Below are 21894 nucleotides of genomic sequence, written 5' to 3'. Positions count from 1 at the left end.
AGTTATATTTTAAAAAATATTGAAAAGTTTTTAAAAAATTTTTAACTAAATTTTAATTTAATCAAAATTTGAATGTTATCACGAATTTTTTTTCGGGTTGTAAAAGGGGTAAATGAGATAGAAATTATTAGATTATTTTGTTTTTTGTTTCAAACACTAGTTTCTTGTTCTTCAACATCAGGATCTGATTCATCAAGATTAAAATCCGATGATCGTTTTGATGAATGTTCTTGGCCTTGTCTTCTTTGGTTTGATTGATGCTTCTGTTGTTGTTTGGATGATGTTTTCGTTTTCAATCGATGACGATATCGTTGTTTTCGTCGTTCATCATCATTATCGGATGATGATGATGATGATGAAGATGAGGTCGTAATATTTGATTCTTTTTTTTCATTAAAATCATCATCATTTTGATTAGGATCTTCAATTAATTGATTAGCAAATTGAACAGTTTTGTTTATGAATAATTTTGCTTGCTGGCCAGCATTCGAATGATATGATCCTAATGATGAAATCCATGAATTGAATGTTGATTTAGCTGAATTTATCACAACTTTGGATGCATTATTGATATGTTCTTGGCGATTGTTTAGAAAACTAGTGCAAAAAATTAATAGAAATAATTTTGGAAAAATAAAACGAAATTTACTTAGTAATTTTAAATCTAATATCATTCAAACGATTTGCTGCAAATGGATGTTCTGGAACAATTTCTGTTTGGAAAATTTCTTCAATCGATTTTCCATCAATATTTTGGCTATTCAGCCAATGTTTATAGCTATAAGTTTGTTTCCATTCAGCCATAAACCCAGCATTAAAAGCTCGATATTCTTTGTTTGTTTCTAAAAATAGTTAAATAAAAAAATGGTTATTTGAATAAAAAATTTAAAATAAAATTACCATCCATAAATGAACATCTTAACATATGAATTAAATAATTTTTAAAATGATAACGACACCATGAATCACTGCCTTCATAAAGATAATGTTGATTTTGTTCCAAATTTTCAACATATTCATTATAATCTTCAGATTCGGGTTGATATCGTTTATTATTATCATTATCATCATCATCATGTTCATTATTTATTATTGTTGATTCATTCATTGAACGTAATAAAAATGAAATAAAACGTAAATCTTCCACAGTTGGTGTTAGTATACGTTTTAAATGATTATTATTGATTGAAATTTGATTATCCTGACAAATTGGATTGGACAATTGAAATGGATTTTTAAAAAATTTTAACAACAAATTTCTAAAACTTACAACAACAAAAACATCAAAATCATTTTCCCAACGTTGAAATATTGAATTTGATGATCCGGCCAAACAAGAACGAACATTTGGATTATTTAACATTTCAAAACATGATATTGAACAATATGGTAAACAATATGAATGACATTTGAATAATTGTAATGGTAAGCCATAATATTCATCTGGTTTGATAAGAATTTCTTGAGAATCTCGTATCGTACGATTAGTGGAATTTGTTTCAGAATATTCACTTCGAGGATCATCATCATTATCATCATAAAATTCATCATTCAAATCAATCAATCCATCAAATGAATTTAAATCCATTTGATTAACGGTTGATTGATCTTCCTGATCATATAACGATATTGTTGATGTAATCGACGAAGACATATCATTAGATTTTGATAAAATTGACATTGTTGGATTCGTTTCATAATCATTATTTGGATTAGATTTTGATTCAGATTTAGTTTCAATTTGATTAGAATCGTTTAATGGGTTTGTGGAAATTTTTGTTAAGCTCTTGATTGGATTCTTCGTTGTTGTTGTTGTTGTGGATTTGATTTCGCTCGGTAAATGTGATTGTAACAATCCATTGGATAAAAGACCGGGAAATAATGAACATAATGTTAAAATCGTACAAGATAGATCACGAATAGGTGACATGATGAATAATGTTTTCTTTTCCAATAATAATAATTTAAATAAAATAATAATTTGTTGACCAAATTTTTGGAATAAATTCCGTAATGATAAACCATAATAGATTTCATTAGTTTTAATTAATGTTGGTCGAAGCTGCAATGACATTGATTGATAAAATTCATTCAAGATTTGTGTTTTACTAAAATCTAATTCTTGAAAATAATTTCTTGTTATGATACGTAATTTTCTTTCAACTAAACCATAAAGTGGTGCAGTAATAATAGCAACAACACTTTTTTGTACAGAACTTCTGGTCATATCGGGTGTACGTACACGTAAAATCTGTTTTGTTTTGTTTTTCATTGAAAAAAAAAATTTTTTTTTTCATTAGTAATATGATTCATTGAAACAAACAAATAAATAAATGAAGGATTCATACTTTGGTCATAATTTGTTGATAACAAGCAACACCGAATACAGTACGTGTTGGATCAAAAAGATCGGGTAAATGAAAATAAACCGAATCACGTTCAAAATTATGTGCACCGTCCGGTATAGCTAATGAAGGCAATGATTTCCAACAATCAGGTAATTTAATCAAATCTTGTTGATTTAATTGTAATTCATTTGTTGTTGTTGAATTGTTGGTTATTTTATCACAGTTTGATTCATTATTATTATTATTATTATTATTAGAAGAATTTGTACAAGATTTTGGTAATGAAGGATAACAATAATCAATTAGACAACCTTTTTTATGATGAAAACCGACAACCATAACATATAATATTGAACAATTTGATTGATTATTATCTTGATCGATTTGTATCGATTCATTCGATTTTGATTGATTCATTATTATTATTATTAAAATAAGTTTTGTAAAATATATCAATTTGAATAGTTATTTTTAAAAAAATCAAAATTTGGTCATTATTGTAAATATATGAAAATCTAAAAACCAAGAAATCAAGCAGAATTGAAAGAGAAAAAACACAACACCAATATTCGAATATCAAATGTGTTTTGAATGAAAAAAAAAAATTGGTAAACAACTCGGATTTTTTTTGTTGTTGTTGTTGTAACATTACTCAACCATCGTTGTTGAAATAGTGTTATCGAACGAATTGAAAAAACAAAAGGAAATTTTTTTTTTTAGAAAATTTTTTTTTGTTTCTTTAATTATTCTAAAATCATAATGGAAATTTATCAATTTTTTTTTCAATTAATTTGGACCATTGATTACGGATTGAATTGATTACCCACAATTTAAGGTTTTCAATAATTTCTATTTAGCTACAGCTTGTTTTTTATCCGAACGTTTTATAGTCAACGTATCGACAATTGGATCACGACGTAATTCTTTTTTTACCGATTCACGTACTTGTCGTGCTGCAATAGCACTGTATCGAAGATATCTAAAAATTTGAAAAATTAAAAAAAGATTTGTTTTGTAATAAAATTACGTAATCAAAAGAAAAAAACATCTTTAAGAAAATTCGATTAGGATAATTAAGGGCAACAAGGTTTGGACACAATGCAATCAACAAGTGAGTGCACAACATTAACAAAAAAAAAATTTCAACAAAAACAATCATCAACAAAAATTTGTATTCCAATAGAGATATTGAAATGGAAAAAAAACTTTCAACTTACGTAATTCCTGCCGATCGCCAATAAGACATTTTTTTTTCTTTTTAGCTTTTCGCTTTTTTTTTGCTAAAAATTCCAAAATTAGAAATGGAAATTGACTATTGAAAAAAAAATTATCATTAAAGATTATTGTTAGAAACAAAAATTACGAAACAAATTGATTTGTTTAAGAAATGTTTTCTTACTTGTTTTTGGGAATGTGTTTGGAATGTTAACCTTAAAAGCGTTTCGAGTGCTTGATGAGTACGAGCAAAAATGTTTGAGCAGAAATTGTGTGGTGAGGAAAGCGACGATGATTTCACAATGTGACTTTATTTTTAGTGTGTTAGGAAAAAGAATAATTTCATTTCGAAAACGTTTTCTATGAATAACGCCTTAACGTGTGTATTTAACCTTGGTTTACATTAAATAGCATCAATAGCAGAAGCAAAAAAAAAAAAAAAATCCAAAATCATTTTGAAAAACAACAACAACAACACATTTTGTATGCAAAACAGAAAACAGAAAACAGACATGTGAGATTAAAACAGAAATTATAAAAAAATAAATAAATAAATCCTGTTGTTACAATTAATACATGATGTACCTTGCGGGTTCAATTTCGATTTCGTTTCAACGAAAAAGTCAAAAAATTAAAATTAATCTTTGATAATTTTTCTTTTCGGTTTTAAAAAGAAAAAACTTCTTGGTTCTGTTTTTTTTTGGTTGATTGATTGATTTGATAAAATTCTAGTCTTGTGATTGATTTTTGTTTTACTTTTTCCAAGAAAAAATTCTTGAGAAAAAAGAATTTTGTTATCATTTTTTGTAAGTTTCAATTTAAAATGTTTTAATGAGTTTATTATACCTATTGGAACTAGTTTTGCAGGTTTTATTTAAATTTCAAAAGAATTTTTTACCTGATAATCATCATTAAATGAAGAATTTTTCCAAATTTCCTAGGAATTTGTTTATTTTTTCTCATTTTCGTTATTACTTTCTTTTTGTTCGAAACAATTTTTTGATTTTTCTCATTAATTTTTCTCTTTTTTTTTTTTTTTTTCTCTTGATTTTTTTCATCATTGAATCATCATCATCACCCGATCTATAAAAGCGAATGCCATTTTCATGTTCAAAAAAATATTTTTCTAAAAAATCATTGTTGTTTGTTTTCTATCTTCAAATTTGGAATTTTCATTTGAATGAATTTCATTGATTAAATTGAAAAGAAAATGAATACCATCAAATTTTTTCAATGCCATAAACAAATAATGATGGCCAATAATCGATTAACATCAATCAGATCGATCAAAACGATTCTTTTACAGAATAATCAATTATCAATGTTGTCATCATCACGTAATTTTTATCCATTATATTTATCATCATCAAAAACTTTCAATAAATCAATACAACAACAACAACAACAATCTTCGATCCGAATGAAAACAACAGTGAGAAATGTTGTTGTTGAAGATGATCACCACCATCATCATCATCATCATCATCCATCAATGAACATGGATATAGCGATGCCATTGACCGAAACATCAATCGACAATATGATTCAACAACAACAAAAACCATCAATCGATTCAATGATTTATTCAAAACAAACAGAAATGTTAAATGAATATCCATTTTTATTGTTAGCATCAACATTATTACAACCAACACCATCATCAACAATATTGGGAGGTAATAATATTCATCGACAACAACAACAAACGATAACTGAATCACAAAAATTTTATCAAAATATTGTCTATAAATGTTTGGACGAACAATTTATGTCACAAATGAATTTATTATTATTATCATCGAATCAACAGCAAAAATATTTACAATTACAATCAATATCAAAATTACGTCAACTATGTAATTATCATTCAAATTTTTTAGAATTTTTAATCTATGATTATCAAGAAAATCTTTCAACATTTTGTAATCATTTTGAACAAAAAGAAGATTTAAAAATTCTTGAAAATTTTTTCTGGTAAGATATTATTATTTTTTTTTTTTAATTAACAAATTAATTAATTAATATTTATTAATTACATTGTTTTTTTTATTGTAAAATAGGTTATATCATAAAATTTATAATAATAATTTGAAAGGATTAATTCCATTAATCTTAGTAAAAATGATACATTATTCAAAAAATTCATTTAATGATTGGTTTTCATCGAATGAAACGACACAATCATCATCTAAATCAATAATTGATGATCATTATTTAATTGATTATGCAATTTGTAATGATTTAATTAGTTATGGTGTTGAATTACATCAATGGATTGGTAAAAAAGAACAATTAGAAATTGATAATTATCATCAATGGAAACAAAAATTTACAAATCTTTTAGTATTAATGGGTGATCATTGTTTTGTTAAAATGATGGCTTTGGTTGTTGTTTATAAAGATATTGGCCTTTTTAATTGTTATACTGATTCAAAATTGAAAAATATTGAAGGTGCATTTAGTCTTTGTACTTATGATGCTGATAATGATAATAATCAAAACAATTCAAATGTGATAACAAATCTTGATAAAATTATTCAACAATTTGAAATGATAATTTCTACATCCAATACTGATACGATTACATCAAAATTATTGGATAAATCATCATGGTCAATGACGACAGTAAATTATTTACTTAGTTATTGTTATTTAACATATGGTTTTCAATTAAGTTTTTTCATATCGGAATTATTTCATAAATATGGTCTGAATGAACAAGCGAAAAAATTTGCCATCGAATTTGGCCATAATCTTGGTATGGCTATTAAGGTAATTTGTTTGTTTGTTTGTTGAATTTACTGATTTTTAATGATTTTTTCCCTCCACAAAAAAATAGTTATCACATTTATTGGATGATTCTTCGACCAATTTGATCAACATACATCAAATGACAAATAATGAAAATATATTTTTCGAAAGTATACCGATTGAAATAAGAAAAAAATTATTTCAATATTATATTGGTCGTGCAAAACAATTATATGTTGAAAATATTATTCAAAGACAACAACAACAACAATTTAATGATCGATCATTAATAATTATCAATCTATTTGGACAATATCTTGATCAATTACAGATATTGGATCAATAAATAAATAAAGCTCATCATCATTGTCAATCAATTTTGATTGATTAAATTTCGTTCAAAATTGATTGTTTTTTTTCTTCCTATTTAAATATTGATTAAAATTCATTTTTTTAACAAAAATCGATGATGTAAATCTGATTGATAGTTTATTTTATTTTATTTAGTTTAATTTAATGAAAACAAACATGTACATAAAAGAGAGAGATCAGATCAAAAAAAGGGAATAAGATAAAAACACAAGATGGCATAGACCGGTTGATTTTTTTTTTGGTTTAAATGATTTTCTCATCCGAATAAGGGGTTGTTGGCTTGCTTGTTATCTTTCACAATCTGCTTTCCATTGAAAAGTACGAAGAAAATTTTCAGATGGAAGATTGTGATAGTTGTTGTCAGTTAGTTTTTCTGCCTAGAAACAACAAGAAAAAAAACCAAATTAATTTTAATCAGATAACAAATTTCTATGGAAAAAGTTTGATTTACCCCCATCGATTGATTTATGTAAGAATTAGAGATATCGCATTTTAGATAGAAGTAGTAGATTGAAAAACATCAAATTGTTCTTGCATTAATTTATGAAATTTATTTGCAATTTGACGATGTTTATTATCAGTTAGAACTGATAATAATGATGTAACCAGACTGAATGTATATTCAGAATTTCTTGCAAATTTTGCTATTGATAATGCATAATCTAAACCAAATTCTTCACAACCATAACATGGTTTCAGTTCTTCGATTAATTCTTTTAATAATCTTTCTTTTTCTTCAATTTTATTATCATTCGATTTATCAACAATTGAATTATTTTCCAATGAATTTTCATTCTTTTCATCCTTTTCATCATCATTATTATTGCTATTTTGATTATCTGAATTATTGTTGTTGGTCGAATGATCAACAACAGTATTTGATTGATCATTTTCATCTTTTATCAAATCATTATTATTATCAATAATATCCGATGATGATGATGATTCATTGGTTGTTGTTGCTATTGTTGTCATCGTATTGTTGTTGTTATTGATCACTTGTTGATTCAATAATTTTGTATGCGATAAATTCAAAGAATTTGTATTAATTGTTGATGTGGTCGATGTTGTTGTCGTTGATGATGTTAAAACATTAACATCAATTCTACCGGATTCATTTGGTTGATAGATGAAATCTAAATTAAATGGTCGAAGTATTCTTGGTTCAGATTTTTGATCATCGATCGAACAAAGTACCAGATTTTGATCATCACATTGTTTTAGGTATGAAAGATATGTTGGTCCTCGACGACTTGATTGTAAACGTTCTCGAGCTTGTCTTGCAGTTTGTTGAACACTTTCAATCAATTCAGTAGCTGTTAAACCATCAAAAAGTTTTTCATTTAAATTTTTATTACGTAATCTGTTCGAAGATGTTGTTGACGAACATTTTGATTGGCCAGTAACAGCTAAATGATTCGAATCGTGTAAACCTAATTAAAATTAAAAACAATTATCAAATTAATTAATTAGATGAAAAAATAATCAATTTTTACAAAAATAATCACCAATAAATGATGATGAAGACGATGATGATGTTGTATTTGATTGAAACATTGATCGATTAAAACTAGTAGTAAATTCTAACGATGTCGTTGTCGATAATGAGGGAGAAATTGAACGAAATTGTTGATAACCATTATTATTATTATTTACAACAGGAACAATCGATGATGATGAATTTGGCAATGACAAATTACCAACGGAATTCGTTATCGAAGATGATGATGAAACATTATTGAAATTATTTGGCAAAAACAAATTCGAATCTTTATTATTCAAATTTGATGATAATTGATTTGACCAATTAACTGTGGTTGGCGGTGATAATGATGATGGTGGTGGTGGTGGTGGTGATATAAAATTATCATTGATCATCGACGATGATGTTGCTGGAGAGATACTCGATGATGAATCAAACAACAAATTTGTTGTTTTTAAAATATTTGAATTTTGAAAATTTTGAAATGATGAATCTAAACCAACATTAATATTTAATAATCCAAATTGTTGATTAGAATTATTCGCCAATGATGATGATGATCCATTTAAATTTATTGAATTCAAATTATTTGTTGTTGTTGTTGTTGATGATAAATTTAAACTTGACATCATTACCTGATTGGATGGCATTAAACTTAATTCTAATGGTGTTAAACGTGGATATTTTTTTGTATAATCTAATACAGAATCTTTTTTAAATAATTTATTTTTAGTATAATGCCATAATTTATTTGCTGTTTTATAATAAATTGTTTCTGGACGATTATATTTCATTGCATTATCACACATTAATTTAACATCGGATTTAAAATCACCTAATGTACGATATTCATCTATTATTTTTGTTTTTATTGTACTTAAATCCATTGGTTGAGTAATTATTGTTGAATAACCAGGTGCAATTGAATCGGATACTGGTTGTGCAAAAAAATTATTTGGATCTTTTCGTTGTAATTGTTTCCATAAAGATAATAATAATTGTTTTAATGAAGATTTTTCTTCTTTTTTATTCGAAACGATTGTTGATGATTTTTGATTTGATTCTATCTTTGTTGTTGTTGTTGGTGTTGAGGAATTTAGATTTTTCATTGCAATTATCGGTTGTTTTGATAATTCAATCGATGATTGTTCCGAAGAAATAGTTGAAATGGTTGGTTCGTTTGGTTCAATTTTCGGTATTTTATATTGATTTGATGATTTATTTGATTTTGATAATTTTAAACGTAATGCATTTCTTGATTTAATTGGATTATTCGAATCAAATGTATTGATTGTTGTTGTATCGAATGTTTTGACAATATTATTTTGATCATTTTGATTTAGATTTTGGCTAATTTGGATATTTTCAGTATTTAAATTATCAAATTGTTCCTTCGAAGATACAAAAGTTGTTCCTGTTGTAATCATCATAGAATCCGTTGTTGTTGTTGTCGACGATTCATCAATCGAATCGGTTGATAATCTTGATATTGACTTTTGTTCATCAATTGATAACAATTCTTGTTGATCACGATCATCAATAACAAATAAATCATTTTTGACTATTGAATTATCTTGTTGTTGAATATTATTAATGGAATCATCAATATTGCTATCAGAATTATGTTGATGTTTTTTACGATGATGATGATGATGATGATGGTGATTATGATGATGGTGATGATGATGATGTGAATGATGCGAATGTTTTTTATGTTTAGATTTTTTGGATTTTTTAGATTTTTTTAATTTTTTTAGATTCGATGATTTTGTTTGTTGTAACAACAACGATGATGATGATGATGGTGATGATAATGATAAGGTTGGCGGATGATTTAATGGAATATTTTTTGTTAATAATTTTTGTTGTTGTTGTTGATCTTGATTTAGATTTTCATATGATGAATCAATTGATGAATCATTTGGTAATTGAACAAAATCAATTATCGATTTATCGTTTGGTTCGATTGATTTTAATAAATTATTATTATCATTAATATTTGTTGAAATCATTGGTGATATTTGTTGTTGTTGACCTAATGAAGTAGAATTTGGTGATAATTCTAATTGAGTTGATTGACATTGACCAATTGATGAATGTACTTTTAATACAATTCTTAATGGTTTATTTGGTACTGGTGATGATTCTAATTTTAATGATGTTGTTGATGATGTTGATGATAATGATGAATGTTGTGAATCATGAGAATTATCATTATCATTATTGTGACCAAGAATAAATTGATTTTGTTGATCATGATCATCATGATCATATTGATTCGAATCAATATTTTTTGTTGTTGTTGTTGTTGAAGAATTTATAGATAGATCATCTTGATTCATCGATAACGATAAGAATGATGATGATGATGATGGTAATATTGTTGTCATCATTTCTGTTGTTGTTGTTGTTGATAATCTATTTCGATGATGTGATGATTTTTTTGTCGTCGTTGATGATGGATCACGATCTTTATTTTTATGTTTTTTATGTTTCTTTTTTGAATTGCTACCCATTTTTTCCCGGTTTATATTAACGTGTGTAAGTTATGTAAATTTAACAAATATTTTTTAAAATTATCATTTATAAATAATATTATGTTTGAGTAAAAAAAAAAAGTCGGCAAAAGAATAAAAAATCAATGCTGAGAATTAGAAAAAAAAACAAGTAAAAATTGATTTGATAAAAACAAATTTGTAACCAAAAAAAATAAAAAAACAAAATAATTTCTGATCTGTTCTAATCTGATAAGAAAATTAACGAATAAGTAGTTGCGAAAAAAAGGTGTCAGTGTAATCAGTTTTGTCGTTTGTTTGTTTATTTTGAATGGAGTATTCTCTGGAAAAACGTTTCTTTTTCAATCAATCAATCAATCAATCGATTCTTTCCATTTGATGAGTATTATTTTTTGTTTTTCGTTGAAAATCTTTATTTAAAACTTTAAATGAAAAAAAAGGGGAAATGAAACAAAATGGATGAATCAAAAGCAAACTAAGAAATTGAATTTTAAAAAAAAAAAACTACAAACCTAAAAAATTCCAGATTAATAAATCGAATACACATGAGGTAGATATAGTAAATTTTGATTTGATTTTTATTTCATTTGATAAAAATTAATTGATTAATTAAATTTTTTTATAATTTATATAAATAAAACTCAAATATTATTTTGATGATGATGATGATGATGTCTGCACTGTGTGTGTGTGTGATGATGATGATGACGACTTTTTCATCATTATTGAAATGAATGAATGAATGAAAACAAACAATTTATAGTTGTAGTAGTGGCAGTTGATTGTGCAAACAAAAATGGTGCCAAACACAGAAAAAATATATATAAATGTAGCGACATCTTTTGACCAAAATATAACCACAATTTTGTTTTTTTTGTTTTTCAAATCAAAAATGTTTTACGAAATGTTTTTTTTTGCAGCAAAAATTATTTTCAAAAAAAAACTTCATTCTATCATCATCATCAAAGGTCATTCATTCATTCATTTTTGTTGTTGAATAAATTCCAAAAAAAACAAAACAAAAGCAAAAACAAAAATTTACCTACCAAAAAATGAATTGACCTTCGATTGTGAATTGATTATCATTTTTCATTTTCATTAACCTCCTCTGAATAATTTTTTTGTATTTTTCCTTCATGAAAATAAACAAAAACTGAACACCTTTATGTTTCATTATTTATTCTTTTTGTTTTTGTTTTTTTGATTGACATTTATCGTTCATTATTTGCTTTCTTTCGTATTATTTTTGTTATAAACAAAAAAAATATATAAATTTTAATATTAAAAGAAAAGATAATTAAGGAAATAATTAGTCAAAACAGAAATGAAAACTTTTTAATTATAATTTTTTTTTTCGTTTGTATTTTTCTCCGACAAAATTATGTCGATGGTCACCAAAAACCTTGAATCTTTATCAACAACAACAACAAAAATTCTACATTTTTTAAGTTTTTATTATCAATCCATTTCCTTATCATCATCATCATCATCATCATCATCATCATCATCATCATCAGAAAAAGAAAAATTTGGTCAAGGAATCAACAAAAACAAAAAAAAACAAAGCAATTCCTCATTTCATTTCTCATAATTATATCATCATCATCATCATCAGGAAACATTACAACAACAACAACAGAAAATTATTGAAATTTTTTTCGCCATCGATAAGATTATCATCATCATCATTATCATTGGATTAATTGATTCGATGAAATTTAAAAAATAAGGTTTTTTTTAAAGATACAAAAATTCACAATATTCAACGAGCAAAAAAAAAAAGAAAGAAAAAAAACAAACAAGGGCAACTGGTCAGCAATGAAAATCATTGAATAAGCAAAAATATGAAAATTTCATTCATTCATTTTTAGCCTTGCATTTTTTTCATGATTGAAAACAAAAATATGTAACCATCATCACCATAAATGTCATCAGATCATGATGATATGAAGGAAGATTTTTTTTTCTTTCGAGGTTCTTGATCTTGAGATTGGTCATAATCATCATCCAAATATTTAAAATGTATGTTTGTGTGCTATTCATTTGATTGATCAATCATTGAAACATTTAATCCAAAAAAAAAGACATAAAGGATTGATCAAGGATTTTTTTTGCATTGTTTCGTCAAAAAATGGCCATTTTTTCTTTGTTGATCAATATCATCATCATGTGATAATCGATGATATCGATAATAATTTTGATGTTGAAAGAAATTTACCCATTTTTTTTTTTTTTGGTTGGTAGTTGTAAATCATAGACTTAATGAAATGAAAAAGAAAGAAAATTTTCTTTGTACGTTTTTTCCCGCGAAAATATTGATCGATTAACACTTTTTTTCCCTCCCAAAAAATTCAAATGAAATGCAATGAAGAAACAAAACAGAAATTCAACAAAAATGATCATATCTAATTTTTTTAAATGTTCAAATTGAATAGAATCTAATTTTGTTGAAATTTCGTTGTTCAATACGATGATTTTAACACACACACACACACACACACCTGACAATGACAACATCATTATTATTATGGACCATAGTTGTTGTTTTTTTTGTCAAAAAAATTTTCCGTAAACAAATGCCATGGTTATTTGCCAACAAACAAACAACGACATTCGAATTTTTTTTTCTGGAGCCCTTGGATCCTGATGAATGTGATAATAACAAGACGTAACTTGTTTTCTATGATGATTTTGATGATTTCAATGAATTGAATTACAAGAAATTTTTTTTTTGGCGGAAAAACTAACAACACACGCCATTGACATTAAATCAAAATAGTAAAAATATTTTTCTTTTCATATTAATTTTAACATTGATTTTTCTTTTCACTGCAACTTGTTGCTTCTCAACAACAACAGCAGAAAAGAGATCAAAACTGTTTTTTTTAACAGTTATAGAAAGTGAAAGTGTAAAAGAGAGATTGAAACAAATAAATAGAGAAAGAGAGAAATGGAAAAAAATTTTTTGCATCGATATTTAAAAACCAAACCAAACAATCACGTTTCGTTGATTTTTATTTTGTTGATTGTTTTCTGTTTTGATTTTGTGTATTTGGTGTAACCGAAAAAAAATATTCTTCATCTGAATTTACTTTGATTATTTTTTTTCATTTTTCAAATTGAATAACCTGGTCAAAATAAAAATTGTTGAAATTTTCAACAGAAAAATGACTAAATCGATACAAAAATCAATCATCATCATTATGATGATGATGATGATCGAAATTTTAGCTGCAACCAACATCAATACAACCATAATCAACACTGCCACCACTGCCACCATAATTACCACCGATATTGATCCAGATATTAAACAATTAATGCGAATACGTACAATCGAATCAGATGATAATACTGATGATGCTGATGAAAATATTCAATCTTTACCATCATCATCTTTATCAACGATAAAATCGACAACAACAACATCTACAACAACAACAACAACAACAATGAAACCAAAACCATCAAGAGCATCACCATTTTTAACAAATTTAACAAGATTAAATAACCGTAATCAATCTACATCAACATCGACTACATCATCAAAATGGGCTAATCAATCATTAGAATCGGCATTGAATAAAGATAGAAATCAATCGATAACATCGACAACAACTACAGTACCAAGAAAATCAAAATTTAAATCAACAAATAATAAACGTATTGATCGAAATCAATCGCAACAACAACAACAAGAATCAACAGAAATAGTTTCAAAAGAAAAAGTTTATAAAACACCACCAATGTTGAAACAAATTCATGATTATTTAATTGTTGTTTTATTAATATCGGTTATGTTTGCAATGGGATGTTCAATTACATGGGAACAGGTAAGAGATTTTTTTGTTTTTGTTTTTGTTTTGGTGTTATTAAATCAACCAAATAGTAAAATATTTTTTAAGTTAAATGTTGGTCAAGATTATTGTTATCTAAGGGAAAAAAATTTGTTATTTTGGATTTTTTTTTGTTGATAATTTCTTTTCCGTTTTAAAATCGTGTCATTACTAATGACAACGGCATTCATTTTATCATTGAAATTCATTCTTCAAAATTTTTTTTTTTATTTTTACCTGTCCTTTTAAAAAAAATTATTATTATTATTTTAGGTATGGGGACATGTACGAAAACCAATCGGTGTTATAATTGGAATGATATCACAATTTGTATTATTACCTGCATGTGCATATTTCCTGATTGTTATTTTTCAGATTGATCCATTACATGCAACAGGATTATTAATATTAGCATGTTCACCTGGTGGTGTTACATCGAATGTTTTTGCATATTTTTGTGAAGGTGATCTTTCATTAAGGTAAATTTTTTTTTCAATTAAATCACTCAGTCAAAATCAAATTAAAATCAAATTTTTTTTTTTTGTTTTGTTTTTCATTCAAAATAAATAGTGTAACAATGACATCATTTTCAACTGTTGTTGCATTAATTATGATGCCATTTAATGTATGGCTTTATGGACGAAATCTTGAAACAGAAACATTAGTAATACCATATGGTAAAATGACAATATCATTATTAACATTAACAACACCGGTTGCAATCGGTATGTTGGTTAATTGGAAATTATCGAAAATTGCACCAATTCTTACACGAATTGGATCGATTGCTGGTTTTGGTATTATTATTGTTTGTCAAACATTAGAAGTATTTATATTTCCCGATATATTTAATGATGTACCGGCTGTTTTATATGCAGCAGAATTTCTACTACCAATATTGGGATTAACATTAGGATTTTTTGCTGCATCATTATTCCGGTTATCATTTGCTGTACGACGTACAATTGCAATTGAAGCCGGTATACAAAATGTTGGTACTGCATTGACCATTATTACATTATCATTTCCATTTGAGGTAAGTTTTTCTTGAACAATGAAATTTTCATTGACAACAATAAAGAATGATGATGATAAGCGAAACAAACACGCAATGCAAATGCGGAAGCCTTTGGGCAAGGTTTTTTTCAATAACAACAGAAAAAAGCAAGCATTAGATTTTACAATGTCATCAAATTAGATAATGATAATTGCTATTATGCAAAAGAAAAAAACATTCTTTTCCATTTCATTCATCATCCAAATTCAATAATAATGGTCAAGTTCAGACAGGTGATGATTATGATTATGATTATTTCTTCTTTCAACTATATATTTTTTTTGGTCCTTGTTGTTGTTGTTGTCCTTTTTTCTTTCCCATTCAATTCAATTCAATGATGATAATTTAAATCATCACCATTGAATTGAATGGGAAAAAAGAAAACAAAAAAATTCAATGACAAAATTTGGCCATATAAATCATCTCTTTACTGCTGTTGCTGATGATATTGTTGTTGTTATTCAATTTTTGAATTTCCAATTTTGATAATGTCATACTAATGTCAATGTTTTTTTTCTCATTATCCGCATCCTTATCATCAAACAAACAAAAATAAATAAATAGCAATTACGAAAAGTATGGCTATTTCCATTTCTGTATGCATTTTCAATGTTAGCAATATGTTGTATTGTTGCTGTTTTATATCAGCTACAAAAACGTTTTACAAATAAAACAAAATCATTAGATATAATGGATCATCCAAAAATTCGTAAATTACAACAACAACAATTAAAATTACAAAAACAACAACAACAAATTCAACAACAATATCAACAACAAATACAACAACAACAATTAGGTTATCCAACGAAAACTATTGATAAAAATATTCCTGGATCATCCACATCATCATATGGAATGACTAAAGTTTGATCGGGAAAATTTTCTTCATCCTTTTTCGGAAATTATTTATTTAACTGACTGGACTGATTGACGCACAGAAACCAAAACACATTTTGACGGCGAAAAATTGACAAAATCATCAAATACAGAGACACAGAAACACTGGTGAAATCAAAAACCAAAACAACAAAAATTTATTTAAAAATTTCATTTCTTTTTTTTATATAATAATTATAATAACTATGTAACATTTTACTATGTTTCGTTGAAATCATCCAAAATAAAATTGAAGTTGAAACAAAATTTCAATGTTGTTTCCAATGATGTTTGATTATCAAAATGATGATGATGATTATTTCAAGTTAAATAAGTATGGAAAGAAGATTTTCCTTCAGAAAGACTTTTTTTGTTTTGTTTCTCATTGACGGACAAGGTCTGTCAGGTCTGTTGATTTGATCTTCCTTGAAAATGAATGAAGAAATGACTGAAGAATTCTTTTGAAAATCAAAAATCATTGAATTGATTTGATTATGGTCATTTGATGTGGTTATCTCATCACCACGATTATTCAATGAATAAAATGCCATAATTTTTATTTTTTTAAATCATCATCATTTTCATTGAACAACATTTATTGGAAGAAACTAAAAATAAACAAAAACAAACAAAATCAAATGAAAGGAAATGGCAAAAATAACCTTGCCAATTTTCGTTATTTCGTTAACAAGTAATGTTTCCAATTCAATCAAAACATGTTTGAAAAACCTTGAAAACCAGTGATTTTTACTTAGATAATATTATCATTATTGGGATGTAAATTTGTTTTAACACATACACACACACACACAAACACCATTCATATATGTTCCATAATCGTGAATGGGAAAAGAAAAAAGAAAAATAGATAGAAAACAGCAATGAAAATTACACAATTTCAAAATAATATTGATTTTTTTGGAACTATTTTACTTATCTTGTCTTGTTTCTTATTTTTATAATAATAATAATTTTGGTGACAATCGAAAATAAAAAATCAGGGATATTAATAATTACATAATATCATTGATTTGTTTTTTGGTAATTTTGTTTGTTTGTTTGTTTGTTTCAAATCAATAATCAATATGAATCAATATGATTATGTCAAATTGTGTTTGTGTGTGTGTTTGTTTAGCATTGAAACGCAATTTGATTTTTTCGTAGCATTTTTTGTTTTAAAACTTATAAATTTTTTTTGATGTTATAATTAATTTTTTTTTTAATTATAATTTTAAATTACTCAATTTCTGCATTATTATTGTCGATTTGAAATTGTTGATTTTGGTTTACGAAAACCAAACGAACCACGATTTGCTGTAAAATTTTTTGGATAATTTTGTTCAATCAATGTTATTGTCGATGATGTTGGTGTTGTTGGTGATGGTGATGAAATTTTCGCAATGTTTTTCGCTGCTGCTGCTGTCAATGATGATTGCTGTTGTTGTTGTTGTTGTTGTTGATTGGATTTTGATTTATCAATTTTATCGGCATTTGTAAATCGTTCAAAACCATTTAAAGATGATTTGGTTTGATTCAAAACAATCATCGTCGGTTGATTAACTTTTGGTAATGATGTTTGATTTGTTGAATGATTATTATCCATAATAATTGTTGATTTTGGATTACGACGACCATATTTAACCAAATGAAATGCCGATTCTGTAATCGGTATTATTGACCATAATTGTATTGAAATAATAATCAAATATAGAAGAAATGAATTCATTTTTCATCAATTTAAATTTGTAAATGTAGCAAAAAAAAATTTAATAACATTTGACTTGTTGATCCAAAAATGTTTTTTGTGTTTACATCATTCGCTCGTTCGTTTGTTATTTTTTCAGATTTCGGACTGATATTAGAATAACGGATTTTCTCTTTCGTTTTGCTAACTTTAATCTTTTTTTCTTGTTCATTAAAAAATATCATCATCATCTCCAACATTCGTGAGAATTTGGACAAAAAATAAAATAATAAAATAAGTTTCATAAAACTAAACAAACTCTTTTTGTATGTCTATTTACACATTAAACCTTATTTGACAGAGATGACCATTTTGTGTCCGCACAACAAAATTGTCGTTGGCCCGAAAAAACAATTTTCCCATATCATCATCATCATCATTATCAATAATGAGTTTTTATAGATCGGGATTTTCTCATAGAACGTGGAAAATAACCTGAAGGTTTCATTTTTTTCGGAAATATTCACATCGCTATACGAAAATATGATGTTGTTCACATAATGATAAGTTTGAGTGAATTTTAATTTTCAAATTTTTTCTCAATGTTTAACATTAAAACATTGTATTTTGGCTTTGAAGCCAAATTTAAGCGAAAAAAAAATATCAAATCAACGGTTAAAGATTCTGATCGATTCAGTATTTAGACTGTAAGAAGAATTTTGGCCTTGAAGCAATAATTGAGTGCAGCTGCTGCTGCTGCTGCTGCTTTAGCTGCAGTGTATCGTTGCTGCTTTAGAAAAGCTAAAATGACTGACATTTTGTTCATTTGAAACTGCGTTTGCGCAAAAACAACAAAAAAACCGGTGCCTTTTTTAAACAACAACCAAAAAAAAAGTGCATACCATGGTATTTCGGTTAATAATCACCACCACTAATGGCAATGAATATTGGATAGTTACTCGAAGTTCCACTACAATTTGAAACCATAGTGATTGTTTTGTTTTGTTTTTTGTTTCTTTTATACGCATTGAGCAGTTTGTTTGTTGATTTTTTTCATATTTCTTTAACAAAGAAAACAAAATATTTTCTTCGAGGTATTTCGTGATTCATTTTAATCATCATGAATAATAACGGAAATAATTCATTAACATCATCTACACCAACACAAACACCACCACCACCGTCAATAACAGAGACATCGGATACATCGAATTTTTTTTGGCCATCATTTCGTGATAATGAACCACGTAATCATCATCGTTTTGCAAGAAATAAAAATCCTGAATTTTCAATGAATGATGCAACAACTAAACGTGATAAAGCACGTGAATATGGTCAACAATTAGAACAACAAATAATGGAAAAAAATCAAAAAAACGATGATGATTATCGTTTGGATCATAATATTGATGATGAATTGGATCGAAAATTGAAAAAAGAACAGAAAGAAATGCGTGAAGAATTTGATAATGAACATCGTTATAATGATGATGAATCGGAAAAATCAATAAAAATGAATCGATCTTTTAATACAAATGATGATAATCATCATGATTCAAAACGATTTTCAAATAATACTAATGATACAACTGATTCAATGAAAAATCAACGTACAGTATCAACACAAACTGATTTGGAATTATTACAAACATTATTGGCTGAAATGAATATGAAACAACAACAACAACAGCAACAACAAAATTATGGTCATCGAAAATCAACATTAGCAACATCGGCCACCGAAAGTGTTTATTCATTGATGAATTTATCAAATTCTCAACAACAACAGCATATGGATTCGAAATTAAAATCACCGGAAGCAAAAAATTATCGTCATCAACGTAGTGAAAATTTTTTCTATTGAAAAATAATATTTTCTATTTCGATTAAAATTTTTTGATTATTTTTTTTTTAAATTTATACTATGATTTTTAATCGAAATAAAAGAACAAAACAAATAAAAATTCACATCATTCAACAAAAATTTAAATCTAAACACAAACACAAACATTTAAAACAAACAAACGATGTTAAACACAAATTAAAAATTTTAAAAAGAAAAATCATTAAAAAGAAAAAATAGTGGAAAATCATTATTAGATATCAATAACACACACACAAAAAAAAAAAAAACAACAAAAATCACATTAATTGATTGATAATAAAAGATATGTTTGATGATGGTGGTGGTAATGGTTAAATTAAATTAAATTATGCATTAAATTCATTAACAGAAAACAAAGGAAGACTGAGCTTTTGTATGTGTGTGTGAATGGAATTTGAAAAAGAAAAAAAAAAAGAAAAAATCAAAGTTCATTATGACAATTTTGAAAATTGAAAAAAATTTTCAATTAATTTTCTTCATCACAATCGAATGATTATTATCAAATGATTTTTGATCGGGTTGCTTGAAAAAATTAGCTGCAATAATTTGATCGATTAAAAATATTCCATCCTTTTTCCATTGACGATCAATATAATCATACATAACGATATTGATTTTATCCAATTTTTTACATCGTTGTTGTTGTTGATCATCATCTTGATCTTGATTTTTTGAATTCTGTTCTTGAAATCCAAATAAATTCCAGATAATTTTTCCAATCGGTTCGGATAACCGACGTAAACTACTCCAAAAATTGATAATCACAAAAAGATTATTTGGTGTCAATACAGTTTGCATTACAAACAAACGATTCGGATTGATTTTTGTTGAAAGAATATTATCAATAAATTTTTCCAACATTAATGGACAACGTGTATCAGGCCATGGACTATAGATAATTGAATTCGGTAGGAAAAATTTCGGTATCTTTTTTTCATTTGTTTCTTGTTGTCGATTTGGATAATTACCACGATAAATTACCATTATTGGTTGACGATTATTGATCATATCGTTTATTGATGGCATTTGAAATTCATCATTTGATGTTGGTAAAAACATTTGATCATGAAATATTATATTAAATATATCGATTAATCGATTAAATTTATCATCCGTATCAATATTATAGGTATGTTGTATATCGATAATTATGATTTCGTTTGGATAATTTTCAATAAAACGTTTGATTTGAAATAAAACAATCAATAATGATGGTCCATAAAAATTATGTGTAATATAAAATTCATCATCCAATGGATTCAAACTAATACGTAGATCTAAATATCTTATACCAGATTTTAATTGCTCATAAATATTTTGATATTGTGTTTGTGAATAACGATAAATAATTGGATAGGTAATGAATGAAAATTTATTGATATAAAATTGATTCAAACCAGGACGATCGATTGCTATACCTAATTCGGTTGATAATTTATATGCACCGGAATCATGTGAACCTATTTTTGAGGATGAAATTGAAGCAAAAAAACATAAAATATCAGTTAAAATAATCGAAAAAAAACTAACCAGGTATAATTAATTTCGAAATTGGTTGCCGTTTTTGTTGATCACTTAATTTTGACATCCAATCCGTATTGATTGGTTGAGATGAAAGATTGGAAGATGATTTTTTAAACCAAATTTGAACCATTATGATTTGATTTGATTAATCAAAAAATTTGACAAGAATAAAAACACAAAATACAAAAGAAAAAACGTGAAATTCGAAATGTGAAATTTGATAACAGTTGGAAAAACTATTCGGAATGATTAAAAATCACCTAAATAAAACTAAATGGAATTAAACTTAATGGAATAGCAGCATTTTTATATATATTTGTTTTCGAAATTGTTGTTAAATTAAA

General features: G+C 26.2%; 6 protein-coding genes across 6 annotated transcripts; 3 read left to right on the top strand and 3 right to left on the bottom strand.

Moving 5' to 3' along the window:
* Positions 1 to 38: 38 nt before the first annotated feature.
* Positions 39 to 3928, bottom strand: LOC113789580 (late secretory pathway protein AVL9 homolog). Its single transcript, XM_075820097.1, has 7 exons — positions 3748 to 3928; positions 3566 to 3660; positions 2349 to 3327; positions 1271 to 2251; positions 901 to 1201; positions 650 to 842; positions 39 to 597 (listed from the first exon to the last, which is right to left on the bottom strand). Exons 3-7 carry the CDS (start codon positions 2763 to 2765, stop codon positions 150 to 152), a joined length of 2340 nt encoding a protein of 779 aa, XP_075676212.1. The 5' UTR covers positions 2766 to 3327; positions 3566 to 3660; positions 3748 to 3928; the 3' UTR covers positions 39 to 149.
* Positions 3929 to 4018: 90 nt separating this feature from the next.
* Positions 4019 to 6736, top strand: LOC142645026 (uncharacterized). The gene is made up of 4 exons (XM_075820101.1): positions 4019 to 4369; positions 4656 to 5537; positions 5624 to 6335; positions 6403 to 6736. The coding sequence occupies exons 2-4, from the start codon at positions 4774 to 4776 to the stop codon at positions 6658 to 6660; spliced, it is 1734 nt and encodes a 577-aa protein (XP_075676216.1). The 5' UTR covers positions 4019 to 4369; positions 4656 to 4773; the 3' UTR covers positions 6661 to 6736.
* Positions 6737 to 6795: 59 nt separating this feature from the next.
* On the bottom strand, positions 6796 to 11389 carry LOC142645025 (uncharacterized). The gene is made up of 4 exons (XM_075820096.1): positions 11198 to 11389; positions 8195 to 11107; positions 7138 to 8119; positions 6796 to 7063 (listed from the first exon to the last, which is right to left on the bottom strand). The coding sequence occupies exons 2-3, from the start codon at positions 10683 to 10685 to the stop codon at positions 7179 to 7181; spliced, it is 3432 nt and encodes a 1143-aa protein (XP_075676211.1). The 5' UTR covers positions 10686 to 11107; positions 11198 to 11389; the 3' UTR covers positions 6796 to 7063; positions 7138 to 7178.
* A 2289-nt stretch (positions 11390 to 13678) lies between these two features.
* Positions 13679 to 16724, top strand: LOC113789582 (ileal sodium/bile acid cotransporter-like). Its single transcript, XM_027339137.2, has 4 exons — positions 13679 to 14518; positions 14795 to 15000; positions 15092 to 15557; positions 16143 to 16724. The coding sequence occupies exons 1-4, from the start codon at positions 13853 to 13855 to the stop codon at positions 16449 to 16451; spliced, it is 1647 nt and encodes a 548-aa protein (XP_027194938.2). The 5' UTR covers positions 13679 to 13852; the 3' UTR covers positions 16452 to 16724.
* A 2316-nt stretch (positions 16725 to 19040) lies between these two features.
* On the top strand, positions 19041 to 20294 carry LOC113789587 (uncharacterized). Its single transcript, XM_027339144.2, has one exon. The coding sequence runs from the start codon at positions 19262 to 19264 to the stop codon at positions 20003 to 20005; it is 744 nt and encodes a 247-aa protein (XP_027194945.2). The 5' UTR covers positions 19041 to 19261; the 3' UTR covers positions 20006 to 20294.
* On the bottom strand, positions 20168 to 21804 carry LOC113789701 (PI-PLC X domain-containing protein 3). Its single transcript, XM_027339270.2, has 2 exons — positions 21557 to 21804; positions 20168 to 21486 (listed from the first exon to the last, which is right to left on the bottom strand). The coding sequence occupies exons 1-2, from the start codon at positions 21678 to 21680 to the stop codon at positions 20489 to 20491; spliced, it is 1122 nt and encodes a 373-aa protein (XP_027195071.2). The 5' UTR covers positions 21681 to 21804; the 3' UTR covers positions 20168 to 20488.
* Between the last annotated feature and the right edge of the window lie 90 nt (positions 21805 to 21894).

Source organism: Dermatophagoides pteronyssinus, unplaced genomic scaffold (assembly GCF_027571235.1).
Source record: "Dermatophagoides pteronyssinus isolate colony J.1.1.1.1 unplaced genomic scaffold, Derpt_VIB-CSIC_2022.12 sq0005, whole genome shotgun sequence".
In the NCBI taxonomy this organism is placed as follows: domain Eukaryota; kingdom Metazoa; phylum Arthropoda; class Arachnida; order Sarcoptiformes; family Pyroglyphidae; genus Dermatophagoides; species Dermatophagoides pteronyssinus.
Note: the sequence above shows the minus strand (reverse complement) of the source record. Positions and strands in the feature narration are given on the sequence as shown.